Source organism: Rhinopithecus roxellana, chromosome 16 (assembly GCF_007565055.1).
Source record: "Rhinopithecus roxellana isolate Shanxi Qingling chromosome 16, ASM756505v1, whole genome shotgun sequence".
Classification (NCBI taxonomy): Eukaryota; Metazoa; Chordata; class Mammalia; order Primates; family Cercopithecidae; genus Rhinopithecus; species Rhinopithecus roxellana.
This window is the reverse complement of record NC_044564.1, coordinates 11,428,207-11,454,679: the sequence shown is the minus strand read 5'-3', so window position 1 is coordinate 11,454,679 and position 26,473 is coordinate 11,428,207. Positions and strand designations below refer to the sequence as shown.

Sequence of the window (26,473 nt, the reverse complement as noted above, 5' to 3'; positions counted from 1 at the left end):
GCCAGCGTAAGCTGTTAGCAAGGGCAGAGGGCCCAAAAGTGTCTCTCCTGTGTGTGACAGGTGACCTGGACCCGCCAAGCCCCTGTCCCAGCACCTTCCCCAGCCTGGGATGGGCAGCACGGGGCTGCCTGACTGTTGATCTGGAGGGTTCCATGCACCCCTCTAGAGTCTCACCTCATCTGTGGGACCTGAGCGGGCCAAGTGATCCACGTCGGGGAGGCTGGGAGGTGGGACTAAGAGGGGGCCTGGGGTGCCTCTGCCTTGAGGTCTGCCGTGAAAGGCCCCTCCCCTGGTGAGCTATGACCAGGAGCTGCCGTGGAGGGGATGAGAACTGCGCTGGGGGACGGCCGGCCAGCGAGTTCTGGGCCAGGAGCCAAATGTGCTTTTAAGCTGTTGAAGGTTTCAAGGGGCAACAAGGCCAAACGGACTATAAACTCCAGCTCTCCCTGCGGAACCCCTGGGTGCTGGCGGGAAAGTGATGGCGTCGGCTCCAAGCTCGAACGGTCCTCCGTCTGTCAGCCTTTGAAAAACACCAAGCGGTTTACCTAATCCCTGATTCCCTTTTTCCAGGGGCCTGGCTTTTCCACTGACATGTTCTTTCTGGAATTTCGCTCTCCCGGGGCAGGAGTGGGGCCTGTGCTGAGGGGGCCTTTCTCAGCCGTGCACGGAGGTACCCTGGGATTGCTGTGAGTGGGAATGTCCCCCAGGGCATCAGGCCCTTCAGTGTCAGGGCCTCGAAGGGGAGAGCAAGGGCTTTGTTAGAAGCCCAGGTCCACGTTTGCTGTAACTTCCCAGACCGGGGCCCTTGGAGCCTCTGGACCCTTCCAGAACTACCCTACTGCTCACTGGCTTGCTGATGGCTCCCTGGGCTGCCTGTAGGATGCAGCAGGTAGGACTCAGGCTTGGGTCTAGGGCGGCTCCGGAGCCCGCAGCCCATCACTGGGCAGCCGGGGAAGCCCCTGGGGAGGGAAGCGCAGCCGCGAAGGTGAGCAGACTTCCCGGCTCGCAGGCGGGCGAGACTGGGCGCTGAGCTGTGTGCAGCTGGCGGCTCCTGGGACACGAGGGGACTCTGTGAGGACCTTTCCTCCTGGTGGGGGAAGGGCTGCGGGGCTGGGAAAGCCTACCTCGCCGGAACTTTCCTGGGCCCTGCCGCTTAGCCTCCACTTGATGAGCCGTGTTCCCCTGTGAGAGGAGTGGGGAGGTGTCCGGGAAGGGAGGGCTTTCCCCGCCTTGGAAGCCGCCCAGAGGGGCACATTTGCAGGGCTGGCTGGGCCAACTCTGACTTGGGACATGAGATGGATGTGATGTGTGTACCTGGGTGGGGCAGGGCACTCCACCACCTCGGGCAGCCCCAGGCACCCTGCTGTGTCGTCTCTGCGCCTCCATCCTCACTGGCCAGGCAGCGTAGATGGGCCAAGCGTCCCTCTGCCAGGGCTTCTCGGGGGCAGTGTATGCCTGCCCCTCCCGAGTCCTGGCCCAAGCCCCTGCTGCTGCCTGCCCAGTGCGCCTGCCATTGCAGCTCACTGCGACTCCCTGGCGGGCTCTGGTGCACCTGCACTGACACAGGGCACTGTCACCCGTCTAGGTCCTCGGTCCAAGACCCGCATCTACCCAGCCCTGCTGTCTCCTTAGCATCCACTGGTACTTTCTGTAGGAGCCACCTCCACTGTCTCAGGCTACCTGTGTGGCAGCCCAGACCCCACCCTGGCAGTGATGAGGCAGCCCCTGGCAGTGGAACACTAGAGGGTGAAGGGCAGAGGCCCCTTGTCACGTCTTCAGCTCTGCCCACTTTGCGGAGACCTCCTCTTGCTCCTGGAAAGGACAGGGACATTGCACTCTGCATGATCTCCTGGGACTGCTGCAAGCAATTGTCACAGCCTGGTGGCAAAACAGCAGAGATTTATCCTCTCCCAGCTCTGAGGCCAGAATTCCAAGATCGAGGTGTGGTCAAGGCTGTGCTCCCTCTGAAGGCTCTAGCGGGGGGCCCTGCCTGCCACTTCCAGCCCCAGGTGGCTCCAGACACTCCTTGGCTTGTGGCCGCGTTGCCCCAGCCTCTGCCTCCATCTTCACACGGCCTCTCTTTTCCCCCTGTGTCTCTCCTCTGTGTGGCCCACAAGGATACTTGCTGGATTTAGGGCCCACCCTAATCTAGGATGTTCTCATTTCCAGATCCTTCATTCCATCTGCAATGATCTTATTTCTGGACAAGGTCACCTGTGGATCTAGTTTCAGGGAGTTCCGACCTGGACGCGTCCCTTGGGGCCATCAGTCAGCCACTTCCCTACACCAGCATGGAAAAGGGGTTTTTCTCTCTTAAATTCCCACAGAGCACATGTGCTTAAAAGTGAGCCTCTGGGCATGCATATGAGCCTCTCGCACAGGCTTCGAGGTGGGCTGCTGAGCTGTGCCTGACTGAGGAGGGGCAGGTGGGCCACTTGGCGGTTGGCCAAGCCCTGCAGGCATCTCCCTGGTGCAGTAGGTAGCTGCCTGGCTGACTGGAACCAGTGTGTAGTTTGGCATTGGGGTGCAGTTTGGTATTGGGGTACATTTTCATTTGCAGTTCTGGTCTGGGAGGCCTGAACAGTGAGTGAGTGACGCCTGGACTCCTCCCTACCACAGGTGGCTGGTGACCCGCCTGGCAGGTGCCAGTGACCCTGCTGGTGATCTGTGTGGCACCCAACAGGGAGGGGTCTAGAGACCCCACAGAGCTGGGCAGGGCCTGCCTCTTCCCATGTGCTGTGGGGTCTGGCCCCTCCTGCTGCCTGGCCCGAGTTTGGGCTTCAGGTTTGTTCCATGGAAAATGTGAGCCACAGACCCATCTCCCAGCCCAGACAGGAATGATGTCATCTTGGGGAGCCGGCCTTATCCAAGGATATCTTGCTGGGCTGATGGTGGATGTTCTGATCCACAGTTCCCAGAAGACGGCACCGAGGGGCTCTGGGAAGGGACGCATGATGCTGGAGGGTCTCTGGAGGGGGGTGCCCAGGGCACACAGGGCTGCGGTGGAGGGGAAGCAAAGGGGCAGGGTGTCCCCTGTGGGAGGACCCAGTGACTGGGGGAGCCGCCCACCTGAGCGGAGGAGCTGCCATCAAGTGGCCAAAGGGCGAGGGGGCCCACGAATGTGATGTCCGTCTTCAGCACCATGGCCAAGGGGCATCTGAGGGAGCCACAGTCAAGCCCCAGCCCTCCATCCATCCTTCCCACGGTTTTAAGCCAGCCTGAACCTCAGTTTCTTCAGCTGGAAAGTGGGGATGTCAGGCTTGTGGTTGCGGATGAAAGGGGGCAAAGCCAGTGCGGCCAGCCCTGTGGTCACTCAGCGAGGTGGCAGGTGCGCCGCTGTGTGCTGGCAGGCTCTCCTGCTGGCACCTGGGACGGTGGCTGTTACGATGATGAGGATTGTGGTTATGGCGATTGTGTGGTATTTTCATGGCATCGCCATCAGTGCCATTAACCCTGTCTCACTGAAAGGAGTGTGAAGCTCAGTGGGCAGGTGGGGGAGCCAGGACCCAAGCCTGCTCCCCATCAAGGTGCCCTGTTTGTTGGGTGCAGTGGTGGGGGAGGGGCCCCATTTTTGGGTGCAACGGTGGGGGAGGGTCTCCGTTTTTGGGTGCAGTGGTGGGAGAGGGGCCCCGTTTTTTGGGTTCAGTGGTGGGGGAGGGGACCACTTGGTGGGGCAGCCACACGGGAGGCCAGGAAGGAAGCTCCCACAGCTGGCCTCCGCCTTCCATGGCCGTGTGCCTCTGGGCATGAATTGCTCAGTCGGCCCTTTGGTGCCTCGAAGAAGCCCCTGTGGGCCTGTGGAGTCAGCTTAGAGGCCGGGTTGGCTCCATTTCCTGTCTAGGGGAGGCCACCTGGCTCTTCTTCAGACCCGAGCAGACAGTCCATGTGGCCAGGCTGGTGACACCCCACTTGCAGAGCCTGGGTGCTGTCCTGTAGACCATGTGGCTGGGGTGTGGGCCTGTGTCTTGCCAGCCAGGTGTGCTAATGAGTGAGTCTTGATCGCAGAGCACATGGAAAATCCGTCTCAGAATCACTTTTCTGCCAGCACCCTCTGGTCTGTTTGAAAATCCAACAGTTGGGAAGGGCTGCTCTGTTCTAACACTGCACCCCATGGGCCCAAGCACTAGGCGGATGGGGCACTGGGGGCTGGTGCAGTGGCCACCGCTTGTTCAGAAAACCCAAGGCTCTAAGATGGAGGAGCCAGAGAGGTAACACCACCTGCCTAAGGTTACACAGCTGGGAACAGGCAGGGTAGGACTTCAGCCCAGGCCTAGATCTTTCTGGGTTGAGTTCCCATACTCAGATGAAGAGGGGCAGGGCTTGGGGTCCCAGACGGGAGACTTCTGCCTGGGTCCTGTCTCCTTATTCTCATAGCCTCTTCTTGCATCTCCTGATCCAAGTCCCCGCTCTTCAGTCATATCTCCTGTGTCCCCTTACAGCATCTCGTTCTCCAGCCCCGTAGAGTCAGTGTCTGGCCCTCCCCGCAGGTGGATGGCCCTGGGCCTGAGTCTTACCCGCCCTGGACTCCTGGGCCTGTCTGTGAGTGCCCGACAGGACGTGAACCCCCTTTACCCTGGCCCCCTTCCTGTCCCCCTCCTGCCTGTTCCCGCTCCTTCCCCCTCTTTCCTGTCCCCCTCCTTCCTTCCCCCTCCTTTCTGCCCCCTCCTTCCTATCCCCCTCCTTCCTGCCCCCTTCTTCCTGTTCCCCTTCTTCCTTCCTCCCTCTTTCCTGTTCCCCCTCCTTCCTCCTTCCCTTCTTCCTATCTCCCTTCCTTTCTTCTCTCTCCTTCCTGTCCCTCCTCTTCCCTGTCCCCCTCCTTCCTGCCCCTCTTCTTCCTGTCCCCCCTTCCTGCCCCCTTCTTCCTGTCCTCCTTCTTCCTTCCTCCCTCTTTTCTGCCCCCTCCTTCCTGCCTCCCTTCTTCCTGTCACCCCTCCTTCCTGTCACCCCTCCTTCCTGTCCCCCCTTCTTCCTTCCTCCCCCCTCCTTCCTGACTCTCTTCTTCCTGTTCCCCTCGTACCTTCCCCTTCTTCCTGTCCCCCCTCCTTCCTGTCCCCCGCCTTCCTGCCCCTTCTTCCTGTCCCCCCTCCTTCCTTCTTCCTTCCTTCCTGTCTCTACTTATTCCTGTCCCCGTTCCTTCCTTCCCTCCTCCTTCCTGTTCCCCCTCCTTCTTATTCTCCCTCCTTCCTGTCCCCCTCCTTCCTATTGCCCCTCCTCCCTTCCCTCCTCCTTCCTGTCCCCCTTTCTTCCTGCCCCCTCCTTCTTGTCCACCCTCCTTCCTAACACCCCTTCCTGTCCCCGCTTCTTTCTGCCTCACTTCTTCCTGTTTCCCCTCCTCCCCTCCCCCTTCCTTCCTGTTCCCCCTCAGTCCTTCCCCCTTCCTTCTGCCCTCCTCCATCCTGCCCCCTCTTTTCTGCTTCCCTTTCTTCTTGCCCTCATTTTTCCTGCCCCTCTCTGGCCCCAGACCCTGGCGCTTCTCGTGTTCAGCCCTGAGTTGCTGCTTTTTGTTCAAATGGCCCCACCCTGTCCTCTGCTGGGGTTTCCTTGACCGTGGGGACCAGGTCTCCCCTGGACACCTTTGTCCAGGTGCTCCCAGCCCACACCCATCCTGACTGTGTCTGCAAGCCCATCCTCCAGAAGGACCTGTGGGTGACCAGGCTGCAGCCGGGGACTCCCAGCACTTCTGGAGCCCTGGACTCTCCAAACAAGGCATGATTCCCGCCACGCCCCGCGGCCTCTCTCCAGAGCCCTGACTGCCTGCCGTCCATGCCCGTGGGAGGCTGTGTGTTTGGAAATATGTTTTGGAGCTGAGAAGTGCAGGTTTTCCTGCGAGCTAGCCACGTGGCCTCACCCTGCCTCTCTCATGTCCAATAGTGAGTGTTGCCCTAGAGGCAGTCTGAGCCATGCCTCGGGATGTCTGAGCAGGATGTCTGGGCCCCACCCCACTGGCTTCATGCTGTCAGGGAGCCTGGGTCACAGGCTCATTTACTCACCGCAGGGTGTGATGGCGGGGAGAGTGTGGAGCAGCCTGGCTCCTAACGTAACCCCGGAGCACTCCTCCCTCCCGGCCTGCAGCCACAGCAGGGCTGTGTGTGCTCCACAGGGAAGTGCGGGTCCTCCTGATGATGGCAGATTTGCAGAGACACCCGGGAGTCGCATCTGTCACTGTCCCCATCACAGGTGAAGCCATCTTACTCTATTGGTTGACAGAATGAAGACTCAGAAGGTCTTTCAAGCTGGGACTATGCTCTGGAACTGAGGAAATGAAATTTGATCAGGATAAACCTGAGCTTCTGCCCTTGGTTTCAGAACAATCAATTGTACAAGCACAGGGCCAGGAGAAGTGGCAGGTGTTTTATATGAAAAAGATTTAGGGGTTTGTGGGTGTCAACCCCATTAATGAACATCAGTGTGGTGCGGCGGCCACAGGAATGCACGGTCACAGGGGGCGTTAGGGACGGAAGGCAGAGTGATCTCAGGTCTGGAAACTGTGCTGAATGGAAGCTGAATAGAAAGAACTGGGGTCTGAACCCGGGACAGAGAAGGTTGGTGGAGTGGTGAGTGGGTGGGTGGCCCGAGTGTGGGGTCTTGTCCAGAGGAGAGGGGATGAGACCATGGCAGACTGAGGCCAGTGAAGGGATGTGAACCTTGTACCAGCCACCTTCTCCTCCAGGCCCAGCTCTGAGCAACCTCCCTCATGACCCCTCTCCTTGACCTCCCAGGCAAAGTCTGTTGCCACCCAAGCCATCTCCCTTGAGATTTAGAGTCAGAGACACAGATTTATTCGTCTTTATGTTCCTAAGACTTATCAGAGAGATGCAAAAAATACTGATTGAATGAACAAAAGGATGAACAATCAGAATTGGCTGCCTTTCTGCAGGCCTTCATGCTACAGAGGAGTATTCGGAAAAGGCTGGTGTGCCTTTCTCAGGGATCAGGACTGTTGATGGTGGTGGTGGTGGCAGAGGAGGTGGTGGTAGTGATGACGGCAATAATGATGCTGATGGTGGTGATATTAATGGTGAGTACGATGATGATGATAACAGTGCTGTGGTGGTAATGGTCATGATGATGGTAGTGATGATGATGGTGGTCATGATGGTGCTGGTGAAGGTGATGGTGAAGTTGATGGCGGTGGATATGCTGATGATGGTGATGGTGGTTGTGGAGAGGTAGTGATGGTGGTGGTGAATGTAATGATGGTGATGATGAGGGTGTTGGTGGTGATGATAATGGTAGTGGTGGTGGGGATACTGCTGATGGTGATGCTGGTGATGGTGGTGATGGAGGTAGTGGTGGTTGTGATGATCTGGTACTGTGGTGGTTCTATGGTTTTGGTGGTGGTGGTGGTGGAGGTGATGCTGGTGGTGGTGATAGTGAAGGGGATAGTTGTAGCGATGATGGTGATAGTGGTAGTAGAGGTGATGGTGATGTTGGTGATCCTGGTGGAGGTGGTGATGCTGGTGGTGATGATGCTGGTGATGGAGGTGATGGTCATGGTGGTGGTGGTAATGCTGGTAGTGTGGTGGTTCTATGGTTTGGTGGTGGTGGTAGTGATGCTGGTTATGGTAGTTGTAGAGGTGATGCTGGTGGTGGTGATGGTGGTGGTGGAGGTGGTGGTGGTGATTCTGGTGATGGTGGTGGTGGAGGTGATGATGGTGATGGTGGTGATGCTGGTGAAGGTGGTGGTGGAAGTGATGTTGATGGTGGTGGTGGGGATGTTGGTGAAGGTGGTGGTGGAGGTGATGGTGGTGGTGGTGATGCTTGTGGAGGTGGTGGTGAAGGTGGTGGTGGTGATGGTGGTGGTGGAAGTGATGCTGGTGATGGTCGTGGAGGAGGTAATGGTGGTGATGGTGGTGATGCTGGTGATGTGATGCTGGTGAAGGTAGTGATGGAGGTGATGGTGGTGGTGATGCTTGTGGAGGTGGTGATGAAGGTGATAGTGGTGATAAAGGTGATTGTGGTGGTGTGATGCTGGTGGTGGTGGTGGAGGTGATGGTGGTGAAGGCGGTGATGCTGGTGAAGGTAGTGGTGGAGGTGATGGTGGTGGTGATAGTGATTTTGGTGAAGGTGGTGGTGGAGGTGATGGTAGTGGTGGTGATGCTGGTGGAGGTGGTGGAGGTGATGCTGGTGGTGTCATGATGATGGTGGTGTTGCTGGTGAAGGTGGTGGTGGAGGTCATGGTGGTTATGCTGGTGATGGTGATGGAGATGATGGTGGTAGTGGTGGTGTTGCTGGTGAAGGTGGTGGTGGAGGTGATGGTGGTTATGCTGGTGATGGTGGTGGAGGTGATGGTGGTACTGGTGGTGATGCTGGTGGAGGTGATGATGGAGGTGATTGTGATGATGTGATGATGGTGAAGGTAGTGGAGGTGATGATGGTGGTGGTGATGGTGATGGTGAAGATGGTAGTGGAGGTGAAGGTGGTAGTGGAGGTGATGGTGGTGGTGGTGGTGATGCTGGTGGAGGTGGTGATGGAGGTGATTGTGATGGTGTGATGATGGTGAAGGTGGTGGTGGAGGTGATGATGGTGGTGGTGATGGTGATGATGGTAGAAGTGGTGATGGAGGTGATGGTGGTGGTGGTGGTGATGCTGGTGATGTGATGCTGGTGAAGGTGGTGATGGAGGTGATGGTGATAGTGGTGGTGATGCTTGTGGATGTGGTGATGAAGGTGATAGTGGTGATGAAGGTGATTGTGGTGGTGTGATGCTGGTGGTGGTGGTGGAGGTGATGGTGGTGAAGGTGGTGATGGTGGTGGTAATAGTGTTTCTGGTGAAGGTGGTGGTGGAGGTGATGGTAGTAGTGGTGGTGATGCTGGTGGAGGTGGTGGTGGAGGTGATACTGGTGGTGTCATGGTGATGGTGGTGTTGCTGGTGAAGATGGTGGTGGAGGTGATGGTGGTTATGCTGCTGATGGTGGTGGAGATGATGGTGGTAGTGGTGGTGATGCTGGTGGAGGTGGTGATGGAGGTGATTGTGATGGTGTGATGATGGTGAAGGTGGTGGAGGTGATGATGGTGGTGGTGATGGTGATGATGGTGAAGATGGTAGTGGAGGTGAAGGTGGTAGTGGAGGTGATGGTGGTGGTGGTGGTGATGCTGGTGGAGGTGATGATGGAGGTGATTGTGATGGTGTGATGATGGTGAAGGTGGTGGTGGAGGTGATGGTGGTGGTGGTGGTGATGCTGGTGGAGGTGATGATGGAGGTGATTGTGATGGTGTGATGATGGTGAAGGTGGTGGTGGTGATGCTGGTGGAGGTGATGATGGAGGTGATTGTGATGGTGTGATGATGGTGAAGGTGGTGGTGGAGGTGATGGTGGTGGTGGTGGTGATGGCGATGATGGTAGAAGTGGTGATGGAGGTGATGGTGGTGGTGATGGTGATGGTAGTGGTGAAGGTGATGGTGATGCTGGTGGTGGTGATGGTGGTCGTAATGATGTTAGTAGTGTGTTGGTTCTATGGTTTTGGTGCTGGTAGTGCTGCTGGTGGTGGTCGTGATGCTAGTAGCGTGGTGGTTCTGTGGTTTTGGTGCTGGTGGTGGCCGTGGAGGCTGTGCTGGTGGATGCTGATTGCTCTGGACAGTGTTCTGGTGCAATCCCGTTTAGTCCTCTGCTTCGTGAGGTAGATCTTATTATCCTATTTTATCAACAAATGGAGACCTGGAATAATTAGTCATATGCTGACATCCTCACAGATGACAAGGGAGGGATCCAGTGCCCCGGCCTCCTGTGGTCAACGCCTTCCCTGTGCCATTCTTCTCTGGGCAGTCCTGCCAAGGGTCAAGTCTGGGGAGCCTGGACCGAGTGAATGTCCCCTGTGCTCAGCGATGCCCCGTGTGTCATAAAACAGTGTCTGCAGGCCCACTGCTCCAAAAGTCCAGATGTGGAGAAGGAAGGAACAGCTCAAGTATGCACTGCCCAAGCCACAAGTGCAGGCCTTTGTGAGGTCGCCACCCTTTGGATGGCGAGTCTTTGAGGAGGTGGACCCACACCCTTTGGAGAGAGCAAGTCTTTGAGGAGGTGGACCTGCCCCCCAGCCCCTGCCATTGATGCTGCCATTTTGTCCGTTGGTCTAGAGATGAGGCCCCCCTTTCCCCGTTTGCTGAGCTGACCCTTTAGTCCCTGTGGGTGTGCATGAGACTGTGACCTGATCATGCCCCTTCTCTGCACACGTGTCCTGCCCCCATGATGGAGACACAGATGTGTCATTTTGCAGCCTCCACCCAGAGCTGTTGTGAGTAGACTTGACCCTACGCATCTTGGGCTGGTGGCTGCAGGTGAGAATTGGACTGGGACAGGAGGCACCGAGCGAGGACATGGCGGGGACAGCAGAAAGTAATTTCCAACGACATGAAAATATTTCTCTAACACTCTCGTTAATAGTGTGAAACTCGTTCTCACAGGTGCTGTGAAAACCATGGAAAAAATTATTTAGACCTCACTGGCTTGGGGGCATTTTGTTTTCCCATTTTGTGTGACTCACGGATGAAAAATATCAAAGCGAGATTGTAAATGTGACTGGTTTGGGCCCATGGCAGCTGGAATGGGGGAATCTGGTGGTCTCCTACGTGTGCAGTGCTATGGATGTCAAGGAAGTGGCTCGTGGAGAAAGGGGCACTGGTGGCATCTGGCCAGGCTGCTCTGGCCGTGTCTGTGAGAATCTGCCGGGCCCAGCAGGAGGGAAGCCTTGTGCGTGAGACTGCTAATGACGGTACCATACTTGCGGGGAATGCAGTCATGTTCTTAGCTCCTGTTTCAGAGCCCAGGGCCAGACTCTACCCTCCCAGCAGCCTCTGGGGCCAGCGTTGTTCCATCCCCAGCTTCAGAAGGGGCAAGCATGGTTTAATGTGGTTTGTGAACATGCCTGAGATCACTCAGCCAGCAAGGGGCAAGGTGAACCCAGCTCCAGGCCCTGGCACCGCCTGTGACTCTCCCTGCCTCTGTCCCTTCCAGTCAGCGTGCTAACTCAGCTGGGCTGGGTTTGGTATGGCAGGTTGGACAATGTGCCCGCCTGCTGGGACAGGGGAGGTATGTGGCAGGGCTTGGCAGTGGCACAGCAGTCTCTCCTGGACAACATGCTTGCTGACCGCTTCTCCCACAGCCTCGAATGAGAAGAGTTTGTCTTAAATAATTTGTGTCTCTCTGTTTACCAGCACGAAGCGCTCTGGCTAAAATCAGGTGATAAAATCTGCAGGACAAGCAGAGTGCTCAGCTGGGATTCCTGTGGAACCTGTTTCGGTTGGATGAGGAGGGGGCCTGGGTGCCAGGCAGTGGTGGGGGGCTGGCTCACCCCAGGGATGGGGGGATTGGGTTGAAAGGAGTTGAAAGGAGGACTGCACGATTAAATGGCAGAGGAGGCACTGAGCATGCGATTAGAGGGAACAGCATCAATAGAAAGCAGGCCGGGCTGGGGGCCCCGGCCACGGGAGCCTCTAATTTGGTGAGCCCTGTGTTTCCCGTCTCCATGGCCCCAGGCTTATGAGGCTCTCCAATGAAAACTTTGCAATTTCCTCAGCTCACAACAGAAACGCAGCCTGGATACAGTCTCATTAGTTGAAAAGGCAGAACTGATTCTCTCAGCAAAATGCTCCCATCTCTGCCAGAGCCAAGGACAACACGCTCCCGCCGCGGCCGCCGACCCATCTTCCGTCGAACGCGGCCGCCAGCTGTGACGTGGGCAGAGGCTCCACAGCCGAGTGGAGTGGACGTAATGACCCTGGCCTGGTGGCAGAAACTTCCAGGGCACTTGAGTGACCCAGCAGGGGGGCAGAAACCAGGAATGTAAAGGGAGAAACAGTGGTCAGTTAGCAGAGCGAGGGATGGTGTGAAAACGGCTGCCACCTGCTTTTTTGGGCAGCCACAGGGCCAGCTGTGTGGGGCAGCTGGTGCTGGGTCCTGGCTTTGAAAGTTAAATGGAGTGGTTCAGGGGCTCAGCCCGGGAAGCCAAGACATGGAACAGGAGAAGCCTGAATCCGCCAGGTGAATTGGGCAGGTGCCTGTCCCTGCTCCTAGGGCTGTGTGGGCGACGGGACAAGGTTGTGGGAACTGGGAGCCTATGGCCGTTCTGAGTGTAGGATGTGTGATTTGGCACAATGGCCTTGACTCCAAGGTGGGCAGCTCTGGGGTGGGGACTGTGGGGGCTGAAGGCGGAGACTCAGGAGCCCCAGTCGGCCCTCTTCCCATCTGCCCTGCGAGAGTGGCACTGCCTCTCAGACCCTCCATTGCTGCATCTGTGAAATGGGGATGAGAGAGTGGAAAGGAGCCCTTGCCTTCCTCCTGGAGGGGCTGAAAGCATGGGAGTAGGGCCAGACCTATAAGAAAAGTCCCTTTTGCTGAGGCGTGAGGTAGGGCTGGGAATTGGGTCAGTGTGAAACACCAGGGTCTTTCCCAGCGCAGGCCGGGTACAGGCGGTGCACCCTGAGGATATCCAACATGTCAACACAGCCTGTCACATTGGAGTGGGGAAGTGGGATGGGCTTAGGACAAGCAGCCTCAAGGACCTGCGGGCTGTTGTTAAGGGAGGGGACTGAGTCCCAGGCACCTCGGGGCCATCTCCAGTGCTGTGCCAGGACCCATGTGTGTCACACACACGCATGCCTGTTCACATATGCGCACAAGGCATGCCATACCATATACATATGCATAAAAGTGCATGCATGTACCCATGTCACACTTGCACATGTATGTATACTGTGCACATGACATATGCATGTATGTCATGCACACACACCACACACATGAATGCAAAAAACGTGTGCACAGTACACATATGGCCTCATGTGTGCAAGTGCACACCTGCACCCACATGGTACTGGACACATGCGCACACACACGTGTGCACACACACAGTCACACAGCACACCAGGCAACCCCAGATCCTAGTGCTTGGCCTGCAAGAGGGCCATGGGCCTACAAGTGTGGGGTTGCTGGATGGGCTTCCCTGCGTCTGGTGGGTGTTTGGCCCTGCAGGAGGGCTGGCAAACAGCATGAAGTAGCAGGTGAGACACAGCACCTCACATGCTCATCTCATGGCCTGGGCAGGACACGGGCAAAGCAGTGCATCATGCTCCATATCCTGGGTGGCGATCAGCCTCTGCCTTTCCAGGGCAAGGGGGCGGCTCAGGAAGGAGGCAGCTGCCATCATTGGTAGGAGGATGGAGGATGGGGAGAAAGAAGCAATGAAGGGTGGAGAAAGGGGCGTGTCTGAGGAAGGTCGGGAGTGACATCTATTGCCCTGCTCAGGGATGGGGCATGTGCCGTGACACCTGGCAGGTGGATGTGACATCAGAGGAGAGCCATGGGCCACTGCTGGGCAGGGCATCAGGTTGGCTCCATGTGCTTGTGTGCCAGGGGCTCTGATGGCACCTGGGAGGGGAACTGTGGGGACCATGGGCCTTTCTGAGGTCGTGGTCAAACTGCTTGCAGGTTCTTGGGGTCAGAGCCCACCTGTCTGAGAGGGCAGCTGCAGCTAAGAAATTCCTGGGGTGCCTCTGTGCCTCAGGAAGGGTCAGGGCATGCCTCACGGGACAATTCTGACCTACAGCCAGCCTCTTAGAGGCCCAGGGTTGGGTCCTGGAAGGCTGCAGGCTGAGGTCTCCCTGGGGTTTCTTTGGCTGTGCATGTGCATTGTGACCCAGCCCCAAGCTCCAGTTTCCTGTCCCTGTCCCCTGAAAAACCATGAGCACACTCAAGCCCAAGCAGGGGCTGCCCACCAGCCCCTGGCCCTTTTTCCAAGCCGCCAGCACCTCCCACCAGCCAGTGCCGGGCAAGGCTTCGCCAGGAGAGGTGGCTTCGTTGTCCAATTTTCCTGGTCTGTAATTTGGAGCTTGGTTTCGTATCACAGGAGGCATTGTGAAAATGCTCTCAGCATACAACATGAAGTTATGATCCTAGTTTTGTATTTGAAAGACGGTGTGTGCCAGCTTATAGTGGCCAGGGTGGCGTGCCCTCTCCAGCACCGTGGGGAGTGGCTGCCGGAAGCCCTGGGTTGAGAAGGGTTCTGAGGGCACCAGGGCGGATCTCTGCCTAGGGCTTTCTTGAGCTTCAGGCAGAGGTGTGTGTCTGGTCCACACAGCCTAGAGGGGGTCAGGGGAGGCTGAGATTTCCTGTGATGAAATGGGGAGACGGTGGCTTCCAGGGGCTGGTTGCCTGGCTGGTAGGTGGTTGGGCTGGACGTCTCCACATGGCAACCTGGCTTCCAGAGAGGAAGCTGACTCTGAGTGAACGTTCCAGAAGGAGGAGCGCAGGCTTGGGAACTGCCTGGGTACCACTGACAGAAGGAGGGGCGTTCCCGCATCCACAGCTGCCTTTGAGGTCTGTGAGGGGCGGCTCCAGTCCTGGCTGCATCTTAGAATCTCATGAGCATTTATGGCTCCTGAATCCCAGGACCCCCCAGACCCACCCCATGGGGTCTCTGGGGGTCCCAGGGTTCCACGGGTGTCACCTGCTGGGTAGGACACAGTGTGTGGCTGCCTGTGAGTATCAGGGAAGAAGCTTCTCTCCACCCTGGACCCATCACATCTTTCACCAGGACGGTGATGGACATGGGTCTCAGGGGTACAGGAGGACTTCAGTGTGGCCCCCACTGTCCCCATCCAGGGCCCCCCATGGTACCCCTCAAGGGTCCCCTCAACTATCCCCATCCAGAGCTGTCAGGTGTCCCCCCCATGGCACCCCTATCCAGGGCTGCCCAGGCTCCCCCATAGTACCCCATCTAGGACCACCCTGTAACCTCCCCATTGTACCCATACAGGGTTGCCCAGGACCCCCCATGACCCCATTAGGGCTGTTCAGTGCCTCTCGTCACCCCATGGCACCCCATGACTGTGTTTGGATCCCATCACTATCTTGTCTTTGCTCTGAGCAGTGGACTAGCCACCAACCCACAGCTCCGAGGGCAGAGCTGGAAGTCCCATGCACCTGGGCCTCTGGACTTGCAGGAATCAGGTGGCCCCAGGGGCAGCCCAGGGCAGAGGCAGGTATCTCACTGGAGTCCTGCAGAGTGGGTTACAGCCTTTTGCGTCAGCTTCAGCTCCTCCTCCTCCCAGTCCTTGTAGGGGTCTGCTGGGGGGCAGACATGGGGGTGCAGACATCACGGAGCCCTTTCCTCAGCCCTGCCTGGGAGGTGGCACAGAAGCAGTGAAAGCTTGTATAGCCGTGGGGCTGGCCTGTGGGAGCCTGCTGGGTTTCAGTCTTGGAGCCTGGAGCAGATCCCTCACTACGGCCCCATCTGCCTGGGGTCCTGCAGAGAAGCTCCTGCTCGTCGATAGCCTTGCTGGGCACCCAGGTGTTCAGGGCCCCCTCCCTCACCTGCATGTGTAGGGAAGACGCAGTGGGTGGGCTGGAAAGAGCCCTGGGCCGGGACCCGGGTCTAGAGCGACTCTGCTTCTGCAGCACTCTGAGCCCAAGCCTTAGCACCTGTGCCTCGATTTCTCCTTCTCCACGGGGGTAGTGTGGGCTGGGCAGACCCTTGCCCTTTGGCAGTGATGCCCACAGAACACACGGGCTCTTTCTAGTGTGAAAACCCACTTGAGGATTTGGTGGGGCACTGATTTGAACGAACCAGGTGCATTTGCAGAGGAGGGGACACTGCATGAAGAGGCCTCATGCCCAGTCCTACTTATTACCTATTCATGGCTGCAATCTGGGGGTGTGGCGAGCAGGCCACAACGTAGGGCTGGCTGAGGGCCAGGTCAGCCTGGGATCAGAGTACAGGGCACCTGGGGACACCTCAGGCTTTGTCCCCCTTTGTGGGTGTTCATTACCTAGCCTTGGGCCCTGATGGTCATGCGGGTGTGCTTGGGTGCTGTGTGCCCACATGCACTGAGACCAGCACTAGCACCTTATGCAGCACCTGCAAGGTATGGCTGCCGTGCTGGACACCCTGGGGTATGGGGGTGTGCCGGACACACCCATGATCCAAGGAGCTTGGGGCTTCCGGGGAAGCAGAGCTGGATCCAGGGGTGCACCAGGGCCCAGGACCACAGCTGCCCCTGAAGGCCCCCGAGGCTTCTCTTCCTTCTTTGAAGTGCCTTTGGAGAGCATATATTCAGATGTCAAATTGCCAGTTGAAAGGAGAACATATTTTATTTGAATTGGATGAAATTTGATCCAGAAGTCATGTTGCTTAATAAAAATATGTGGTTTTGATTCACTGTTCCTCCTTGTCTTCTGGAGAATTTGAAACATGAGCCAGGATCCTCTGATGCGGGAGAGAGAGAAGGAGAAAGAGGGAGGGAGAGGGAGAGGGAGGTAGGGCAGGTGGGCAGCTGTGCTGGCCTCAGGGGGTGGAGAGTAGGGCATCCCGTTTGAGGGTTGGCGTCGGGGAGGGAAGGTGTGAAATGCTGAGGGCTGTGCTCATCGGGGCCTCACTCTTACTTCCTCCTCAGAATGCCCCCAGTTTACTGTGATGAGGTCTCGGGGCAGGGGGCAGCAGCAGGTAGCCATCTTCGGTCACTCCCCGTCCCCGTGCTCTGTCCCTTTGTGGGCCACAGCCCCCGAGGTGAAGTCTGGAAGGAGAGGTATCTGTCACCCAGTGCCCTCCTCAGCCCGGCAGATGCCCCAGCCCAGGGAACAGGTGCAAGCTCAGCTCCCGACGACCACCAACCCTCAGCGGCTTCCTGCACCACTGTCCCGAGGCATCCTGCAGAGAGGAAGGACCTGGGTTGGAGGGGCTTGGCAGTGCTGTCCATGATGTGGGGTGATGCTGGGGGTTACAGTCCCTGAAACTTCAGATGAGGCGGTAGGTACGTGGCAGCCAGGGACGCCCCATGCTCTGCGACTGAGGCCTGCGGGAGGAGCACCCGTCTCTGTGTGTGCTGCTCCATCTGTTCTGAGATGTGGGGACAGGGGAGACAAGACTGGGTCAGCTAGTGTGGGGGACCCCGCTGCACGCATAGGTTCCAGGTCCTGGCCACTGCTTCTGTGGTTCTGCAGTTGGGGCCAGTGATGTCTCCTGTCACAGCCCCTTCTTTCTATCTGTTAAATGGAGGTGACAGAAATTTCCCTTGTGAGTCCTGAGTCCTGCAAGGGAACGGGTGCTGGCATGCACCCAGGCACTGGGCAGACCTCAGAACCCTGGCTGCACTCTTCTGGATGGGGTGAGGCAGGGGCAGGTTGGCAGAAGGGCTGTGGCTGGGCTGTGGCACAGTGGTGCTGAGAAAGGTGGGTCCATCTGCCTGTGACCCAGAGGCAGGTATGGATGTGGATGTGTGGCTGAAGTCAGGAGCAAGAACATTCCACCTGGCAGAGCTGCCTGGAGAGTCGGGTGGGCTTGGGAAGGGTTCTGAGCTCCTCGCTCATCGTTTGAGGTTTTTAAACACAGGTTGGGGTCACCCATGGTAACCATAGACACATACCCCACTTTCTTCCCCTTTTTGGTGCTGAGATCCATTTCCTGTTGAGCCCCGAGGTCCTCCACTCGGATCCTGCCTCGCACCGCTCCCTCCGCTCTCAGGAGCACTGTCCTGGCTGCTGTGGCCTCTTCCCTGCCACCCTCTCACACCTGCTGTTGGGCCCCACCCTGCATCCTGCGTCAGCCCTCTGCTGACGCCCAGTTCCTCCAAACCTACTGCCCACTCAGGGCTTTTCCTGAGCACACACCTTCCCCCATTGACCTCAAAATCTTTTGCATTACTTATTGAGTGCCTTCTGTATACACAAGGAGTTTTGCCTGGAGGACTCCACAGCTCTGTGAGATGAATGCTGATGTTTTATGCTAATTTTTTCAGAGAGAAAGCAGGGAGCAGAGAGGTGTGTGTGAGCAGGCTCATCCCAGGCCACAGAGCCAGGCAGCAGCGGAGCTGGTGTGCGGGCCGGGCCTGTCTGGCAACACAGAGCTTGCTGCTTTTCCGAGCGTGCCTGCGGGCTGGGGTTCCCTCCGCCCCACCCGTGTGCGCAGTGGTTGTGATCCTCCCACCCGCTCCATCCAAGTCTCAGTGCCTGTCTTGCTGTGGCCAGACCCTCACACCAAGGGTCTTCGTGGAAGAGAGCAGCCCTCGGAACAGTGACGGGTGTGCGCAGAGAGGTCACAGCTGTGAATGTCCCCCAGCCCTTCCAAGAACACTGGCACCCTGGGGCTGAGGGTGACTCACCAGGGTCAGAAGTACACAGCACAAAGCCACACCACAGCCACCGCGGCTGCAGGCCAGAGTCTTCATGGCAGAGACCAAGCTGTCACTAGACTCCTCCTGGCCCAGAGAGGGTCCTTGGCGGGGGGAAGGTGGTGCCTCTGCCTGGATAGAGTGAAGGCTCGGATGAACCAGGCTCGGATGAACCATGGAGAACGTGCCATCCTCCAGATGGAGTTGGGCACCCTGACCCTGCAGCCCGCTGGTTACTGTGGCTCTGGAAAAGTGTGCAGATGTGATGCAGGATGGCATGATGGGCTCCAGACCCAGAACACTCAGCACCTGGCCCTGCCTCAAGTCCCCTTGCCTGCAGCGCTGTCTCCAGTGACAGGATTCCAGCACCCGGACATGCTACTCCATGTTTTTTCCCTCCCTTGAATGCGGTGGGGTGTGTGGTGGTTGGAACTTTGCAGGCTGCCTTGGGCTGATCCTGCCCCACCTGCTGGGGGACCCTGGACAGGTGACCTCACAGGGCCTCGGTTTCCCCTGCTGTAGAGTGGGGATTAGTCAGACACAATTCATAGGGTTCTTGAGGGCACAGAGAGACCACATGCAGGCTCTTTACCTAGTACTTGATCTGTGGTCAACATGATCCTAAATCGTCATCACTGTCATTACAGTAATCATTACTTATTGGTCGGCTTCTATGCATCTGATTATGATCAAAAGATCCTCTGCTTTGGAACACCCAGGGTGCTGCCAGGGTGACACCTAGCATGCCTGTCACCTTTTTTTTTTTTTTTTTGAGACGGAGTCTCGCTCTGTTGCCCAGGCTGGAGTGCAGTGGCGCGATCTCCGCTCACTGCAAGCTCCGCCTCCCGGGTTTACGCCATTCTCCTGCCTCAGCCTCCCGAGTAGCTGGGACTACAGGCGCCCGCCACCACGCCTGGCTGATATTTTTGTATTTTTAGTAGAGATGGGGTTTCACCGAGGTAGCCAGGATGGTCTTGATCTCCTGACCTTGTGATCCGCCCGCTTTGGCCTCCCAAAGTGCTGGGATTACAGGCGTGAGCCACTGCGCCCGGCTGCCTGTCGCCTTCATCTCTGCAGATAGCATTTATGAGACCCGCATTTCTTATTCCTAGTAGCAGCCCTTTTGTTCCTCCTCTGCGCACATCGTGGTGAGAGAATAATGAAATAAATTGTCTACACATCGTGGTTAGAGGAAGAAGGAATACGTGCTCGCATGCTTTTCCTGGCTGACACAGTCAGACTGTAGGCTGCTGGCAATGAACCCCAAAGTTTAGTTATTAGCAGCGTGGATTCATCCTCCCTGTAGTGTGGGTCAGTCCTTCCTTCCCTTTTATGGTTGTATAATATTCTGCCCTATGTGCATACCACACTCTTTTTATCCATTTATCTGTCGGTAGGCATGTGGGTTGCTTTTATCTTTGGGTCATTGTGACTAATGCTACTATGAACACTTGCATACATTTATTTGTTTGAGTACCTGCTTTGTTTGGAGGGTGAACTGATTTGGGTGAATTGTTTATGCATCTGTTTCAGTTCCTGAGATTGGAATTACTGGGTCATATGGTAATTCTAGTTTTAACTTTTTGAGAAACCAGACATCACCTCTTTAAAAGTACTCTCTCCCCCAGTGGTTGAGGGGTAATGGCAGAGGAGGCAGGGTACCTCCAAGCCCTCGGGGTCTAGGCTGGGTGAGAGTACAGGCTGTTTCTCACAACAGGCAAAAACTGCCAGCATTGTACTGGCATCTGGCAGGTGTTTAACAGGTGTCTGATAAATGGATGAGTGAATGGGTGGTGGATTGATGGGTGGGTGCATAGATGGGTGGATAGACAGATGAATGGATGGGTGGATGGGTGGAAGGATGGGTAGAGGGATGGACAGATGGATGGAAGGATGGATGTACCTAGATGGATAGATAGATAGATGAATTAATGAGTGGATAGATGGCTGGGTGGATGGATGGACAGGTGGATAGGTAGATGGATGAATGGATGAATGGATGGATGGGTGAATGGGTGGAAGGATGAGTGGATGGATGGATAGATGAATGGAAGGATGTATATTTGCAGATGGATGGATGCATGGATGGATAAGTGAATGAGTGGACGGATGGAGGAGTGGATTGATAGAGGATTTAATGGATGGATGGATAGACAGATGAATGGGTGAATGGATGAATACATGGATGGATGGGTGGATGAGTGAATGGATGGATGGGTGAATGGATGGAAGGATTGGTAGATGTAGATGGAGAGGTGGATAGATGGGTGAGTGGATGAATGAATGAGTGGATGGATGGATGGGTAGATGGATGAGTGAATGGATGGATGGATGGATAGGTGGATGGAAGGATGTATATATGCAGATGGATGGATGCATGGATGAATGGATGAGTGAATGAGTGGACAGACGGGTAGATGGATAGAGGGTTTATGGATGAATAGATAGACGGGTGAATGGGTGAATGGATGGGTAGATGGATGGATGGGTGGATGGGTGAATGGATGAAAGGTAGATGTAGATGGATAGGTGGATAGATGGGTGAATGGATGAATGAATGAGGGGATGGGTGGATGGATGGATGGGTAGATGGATGAGTAAATGGATGGATGGATGGTTGGATGGGCCAGCCTAGCTTGAGTGTCTTTTGTGAGTGGCAGCTTCTAGGGAGAATGTTTGACTCTGAGGACAAGCTTGTCTCGTGGCTTGGTCTGGACTTTGCCCTGCTTCAAGGCATGGGGCTGTGTCTCCCAGGTCCCCATGCTAGTGCTCTGTGAGCTGCTTTTTCATGCGCATCTGTTCTTTTCCAGGGTGACATCCAGCAGCTGCTCTTTGTCTCGGACCACCGGGCAGCTTATGATTACTGCGAGCACTATAGCCCTGACTGTGACACCGCAGTACCTGACACCCCACAGTCACAGGACCCCAATCCAGATGAATATGTGAGTTAACTCTGGCCGGGATCTTGGGGGGTGAGAGCAGACTACTTGGGATGGTTGGCGAAGGGACACATAAGCCATGGGACCCTTATTTTAAATAAATCCATTGGGTGAGAATTCAGAGGGACCCAGGAGGTAAACATTGGAGTATCTGACTCACTTTACTAAATAGCACTGCCCAGAATGATAGGGTCACAGAGTCTGTCATCAATAACCCTCTCCTTTAACCTTTTGAATAAGCTCCTTGATGATGAATACCCAGTGCTCTCTCACCCTTGGGCTTGACCTTCATGGGGTATTTGTGAGCACCGATGCCACAGGTGTCCCCCCACGGACTCGATCCACTGGAGGGGCCATGTGCAGCTCGCCAAAGAGGACGGAGCCTGGGCTTGTCTACTGTAGAATGGCCAGCCCTCGAATCCTTTGAGTGTAGAGTGTGCTGTAGAGTGGCAGCCACGTGCCTGACACCTTTGTCCCTCTTCCTGGGACCCGCCATGTCCGTGGGTCAGCTTTCCTCCCCCTGCCACCTCACACCCTCGTGGCACTGCAGTTTATCTTATTTGCAATTCTTTCTGTCACCTCTGCATGAAAATGCTCTCCCGTGCCCTGGGCCCATTGCCTCTCATTTCTCATCCGTAATATTAAATCCTGTTTATTTCTCCTTGGGTCTTCCTTCTTTCACCACCAGTCAGGAGAGAAGGAAGGGTAGCTTTCAGGAAGCTGTGGAACCCCGTGGCCCAGGCCACATCTTACGAACTCCAGGAGGGGCTGGACAGAGCTCCTAGCTGAGTCCCTGCTGCTCCGGCCTCCTGCCAGTCACCGCCCAGCTCCTGGTATGGGAATGGGCTCAGGACGAGGCCTGCTCTGTCCCCGTGAAGCCCCTCCCATGGGGTCCCTGCACTTTGAGGCTTGGGGCTGAAGGCCCAGGAGCCTGCTGGTGACATGGTGATGGCTGCACAGCCTGCCATTCTGTTGCTTGTTCTGGCCTGGGTTCCAAAGGGCCAGAGGCCTTCACCTTTGAGGGCTCATCTTTCTCTGACTGCTTGAGGGGACCAGGTGTCCCCCTGCTTTCTCCCTGGTGCTTCTGATGAGGCTGCGTCAGCTTTCCAAGGAGCTGGAAAGGGAGGAACCCCATCTGGGGACCCACAGGGAGGTTCACGCCTGGGGCTGGACGCGGCGTCGTGACGTGCAATCTTCCCAGCCAAATCTGGAGGTTGCAGAAGGACAGCAGGCTGGTCGCCCTGTGGGCTCGCTGCTTCCTCACGGGGCTGCAATTCGCTTTCAGTACACGGAAGGAGACGGCGAGGGTGAGACGTATTACTACGAATACCCTTACTATGAAGACCCCGAAGACCTGGGGAAGGAACCCACCCCCAGCAAGAAGCCCGTGGAAGCTGCCAAAGAAACCACAGCGGTCCCCGAGGTCTGGGCCGAGCGGGGGACTGGGTTGGGCTGGGTCTCTCAAAGCTGTGGTGCAGAGGCGGGCGAGGCTGAGAGAGGTCATGTCAGGGTGGAGGGTTGGGGGCTGTCCACTGAAGGTTGCGGGGGCAGCTCAGTGAGGGAGCCGGCTGTTGCGGGCTGTGTAAGCTTTGCCGTCATGGGGAGTGTTTGGCTTTCCGCCGTGAGGCGGATGTTGGGAGATGCAAGGTATACAGGGGAGTATCCACCAGCATCTCTGGGCCCTGGCCCCGGTCCCCACCCTGTACCAGGCACAGCACTCGAGCAGGCCCAGGATGAGTTTGGTTCTTGGGTTCCTCAAGTGTAGGTGCAGCTGTGGTGGGAGAGGAGAGAGGAGAGCTCAGGGGCTCCCTGGACGGGGGGTGATGCAGTCTGAGGTCGGCCTCGGGTCCTCCCCTCTCTGGGCTTTCACCCCCTCACCTCTGAAATTGGGGACGGTTGCGAGGGTGTGTGAGCAGCCGTGAGAGCTGGAGGACCACACCTAGCAGGGCCCAGGCCCTGTGCAGGAGTGGGGATGGGTGGGTGCCCTGCTGGGGAGGGAGGCTGTCCAGCCTCAGAGCCATTGTCAGTGGTAAAGAGGGTGGGGCGTGAGCATGGGCGGTGCGCGTGTGTGCATGAAGGAGTGTGTGTGAACATGTGGCATGCAGGCATGTGTGTGCATGAGCCTGCATGTGTGTGAGCATGTGTGTGTGAGCATGTGTGTGTAAGCATGTGCGCATGCAGGCACGGGTGTGCATGAGCCTACGTGTGTGTGTGAGCGTGTATGTGTAAGCGTGTGTGCATGCAGGCATGGGTGTGCATGAGCCTGTATGTGTGTGAGCATGTGTGTGTAAGCGTGTGTGCATGCAGGCACGGGTGTGCATGAGCCTGTATGTGTGTGAGCATGTGTGTGTAAGCGTGTGTGCATGCAGGCACGGGTGTGCATGAGCCTGTGTATGTGAGCGTGTCTGTATCCTTCTGGGGAAAGGTGATCTGGTCATCTCACATCGCTCTGAGAGCCTGGAATGTTTTGCTACTTTAGTTTTTTTAAATATTGATATATGATTCGCCCTTTTCTGGTGTGTAACTGGGTGGGTTTGAGTCCATTCTGAGCATGCTTGGAGACCGGGGGCTCGCAGCTGGGCCGCCTTCTTCCCACTTGCTCTGCCCCCAACCCCCATGGATGGGGGCAGCCCCTGCACCGAGTCTCTGGGCCTCTTGACAGGCCAGGGCTCCAGGCGTTGCCACTGAGATGCCACTGAGATGCATGTCCGTTGCACCCGGACATGCGGCAAGTCCCAGACCTGGCTCCGCTGCCAGCCTCCTCCCTGACTCCAGCTGTCTCTCTGCCTTTGGCTCCCAGGAGCCGACCCCGACCCCCACGGAAGCGGCTCCCATGCCTGAAACCAGTGAAGCGGCTGGGAAGGAAGAGGACCCTGGCATCGGCGACTATGACTATCTGCCCAGCGAGGACTACTACACTCCCTCGCCTTACGAGGACCTCACTTATGGCGAGGGGGAGGAGAACCCCGACCAGCCCACAGATCCAGGCGCCGGGGCCGAGATTCCCACCAGCACCGCTGGCACCTCTAACTCCTCCAACGTAATTTCTTTCCTTCCCTTTGGTTTGGTCTGGGGCAGCGGGCCAAGGGCCAGGGCTGGGGCCACAGTGCTGAGCTCCCTTCTTACTCCAGTTCTCACCTTGGTGTCCTTGGGTGGCCCCGTGTTCCCGCCACACCCTGGCCCTGGGCCCTTCGCAGCTGGGCGGTGTAATGCACCCCAGGGGAAGCCATTGCTGAACAAGTTTGGAATCCCTGGCTTGCTGAGTTGATCTCAGTGTGGCCAATTTTTCGCCTGGAAAATGGGTAGAATGACCCCAGCCCTTCCGGTCTTGGAGGGTTCAGGTGGAAATTGGATGAGGACTGGGATGGCTTGTAGACAGAGTCTCTGCCTGTGGCCTGGGTGTGGCCAGGCAGGATGGGCCTGGGAGTCAGGATCCAGATAAATACAGCGAAGCAGGAGCTAGGGCTGCCCTGGCTAGGACGGGGGCAGACCGTCAGCAGACAGGCCTGAAAGCTCTGCCCGAGACCTTGGAAAGTTAACCCGTGTCTCTGGACCTCAGGCATCTCTGGACCTCGGGTGTCTCTGGCCCTCGGGCGTCTCCGGACCTCGGGGTTCTCATTTCCATCATGGCATTGACACAGCCTGTCTCTGGGGGCTGTGAAGTTTTCAGATTCGTGGGGAGTCTTGCATAGTACGTAGCACATGGCCGATGCTTAACACAGTCACTGTGTGATGCAGAATCTTCACTGCCAGAGAGGACACCCCGTTCCAGCAGGTCCAGACCCCTGCGTCTGCAGCACCGCACTCGGGATGCATTATCGCAAGACCCTGGGGCTGTGGGGTGGAGCCCCTGCCTGAGCAGGTCCCCGGGTGCATGGGTGTCCTTGGGTGCACAGGTGCGTCAGCTCCGTGGTGTGCCCTCGTGCCACGGCAATCTGGGCTGATGATTTTTTGTTGGAGGGAGAAGATGCATAAAGAGGCTGCCAGGGGACTCAGGACGTCTCCTTGTGGGTTGGACTCCAGACTCCAGGCATTGTGTAGCTTAGGAGGCCGCTGGTCTTGAAGTCCTGGATTTGTCAGACCTGGAGCCCTCAGAGGAGGTCTCTCCCAGAGAGGGGTCTCTGCCCAGTTGACCAGGTAGCCATGGTGCCCGCCCAGGGCTTGATGGAGAGGCAGTGCCTGGTGCATTTGTGAAGTGACCCTGCGCCTTCCTCTCCCTCTGCAGCCAGCTCCGCCTCCAGGGGAAGGTGCGGATGACTTGGAGGGGGAGTTCACTGAGGAAACAATCAGGAATCTTGACGAGAACTATTACGACCCTTACTATGACCCCACCAACTCCCCGTCGGAGATTGGGCCAGGAATGCCAGCGAACCAGGATACCATCTATGAAGGGGTGAGAGGGTGCAGGCCCCCGTTCCAGGTGGGGCTGAGGGGCTGGCGGGGCATCATGGGGGCTCCTGCCCAGGAGCCTCCTCAGGGGTCGGGCTCTACGGGGAGCTCAAGTGTTGCATGCTGTTCCCAAAACTTTATTTTATTTTATTTTTTTTTCTGAGACGGAGCCTCGCTCTGTCGCCCAGGCTGGAGTGCAGTGGCCGGATCTCAGCTCACTGCAAGCTCCGCCTCCCGGGTTCGCGCCATTCTCCTGCCTCAGCCTCCCGAGTAGCTGGGACTACAGGCGCCCGCCACCTCGCCCGGCTAATTTTTTGTATTTTTAGTAGAGACGGGGTTTCACCATGGTCTCGATCTCCTGACCTCGTGATCCGCCCATCTCGGCCTCCCAAAGTGCTGGGATTACAGGCTTGAGCCACCGCGCCCGGCCCCAAAACTTTATTTTTAAAGAGACCGCAGCCTCGAATTTGCTCTGAATAACGTGTGCATCACAGCATGCTCGCCTCTGGGCCTGTTTCTTCCTTAGCAGTCTCATAGGCTTCCATGGGCCTGACGTCTGTCACGCTCCTGCCATCCTCCTGGGCCTGGGGAGACGCCTGACTGTGATAGCACCCTCACCTTGTGAAATCGGGCAGATTTTGTGTAATCTGGACTTTCTTTTTCACTTTTCTCTCCGATTCTCTCTCCATCTGCCTTTTATCACCCCCAGATTGGAGGACCTCGGGGCGAGAAAGGTCAAAAGGGAGAACCAGCGATCATCGAGCCGGTGAGGACATTTTCTCATTCTCTCCCTGAAGCTGGGGTGTCTGCTGCTTGGAGGCACAGTGGGGTGTGTAGGGCGTGACCGGGTCCATGGGCCCCTGGACCTGCGCGGACTGGGTCACTTCGAGGAACCACCTGGTCTCGTGGAGTCCATGCACCACTCGTCGCCAGGACTTGGGAAGAATCCCTTCGGGTGGGGGAGGTTCTGGACCGTGATGGAGGGGGCGGGGTAGGTGCTGATCCCAGCCCGTCCTGCACCCGAGCTCTGAGCATCTCAGTGCTTGT

General features: G+C 57.0%; 1 protein-coding gene across 2 annotated transcripts in view; it reads left to right on the top strand.

Moving 5' to 3' along the window:
• Nucleotides 1-26,473, top strand: part of COL5A1 (collagen type V alpha 1 chain) — a 209,079-nt gene that overhangs the window by 66,769 nt on the left and 115,837 nt on the right. For both annotated transcript variants that reach the window (XM_010372767.2, XM_010372766.2), the window contains exons 5-9: nucleotides 20,909-21,040; nucleotides 22,323-22,460; nucleotides 23,838-24,077; nucleotides 25,263-25,430; nucleotides 26,136-26,192. In XM_010372767.2, coding sequence (XP_010371069.1) covers nucleotides 20,909-21,040; nucleotides 22,323-22,460; nucleotides 23,838-24,077; nucleotides 25,263-25,430; nucleotides 26,136-26,192 — 735 coding nt within the window. The remainder of the gene's footprint in view (nucleotides 1-20,908; nucleotides 21,041-22,322; nucleotides 22,461-23,837; nucleotides 24,078-25,262; nucleotides 25,431-26,135; nucleotides 26,193-26,473) is intronic.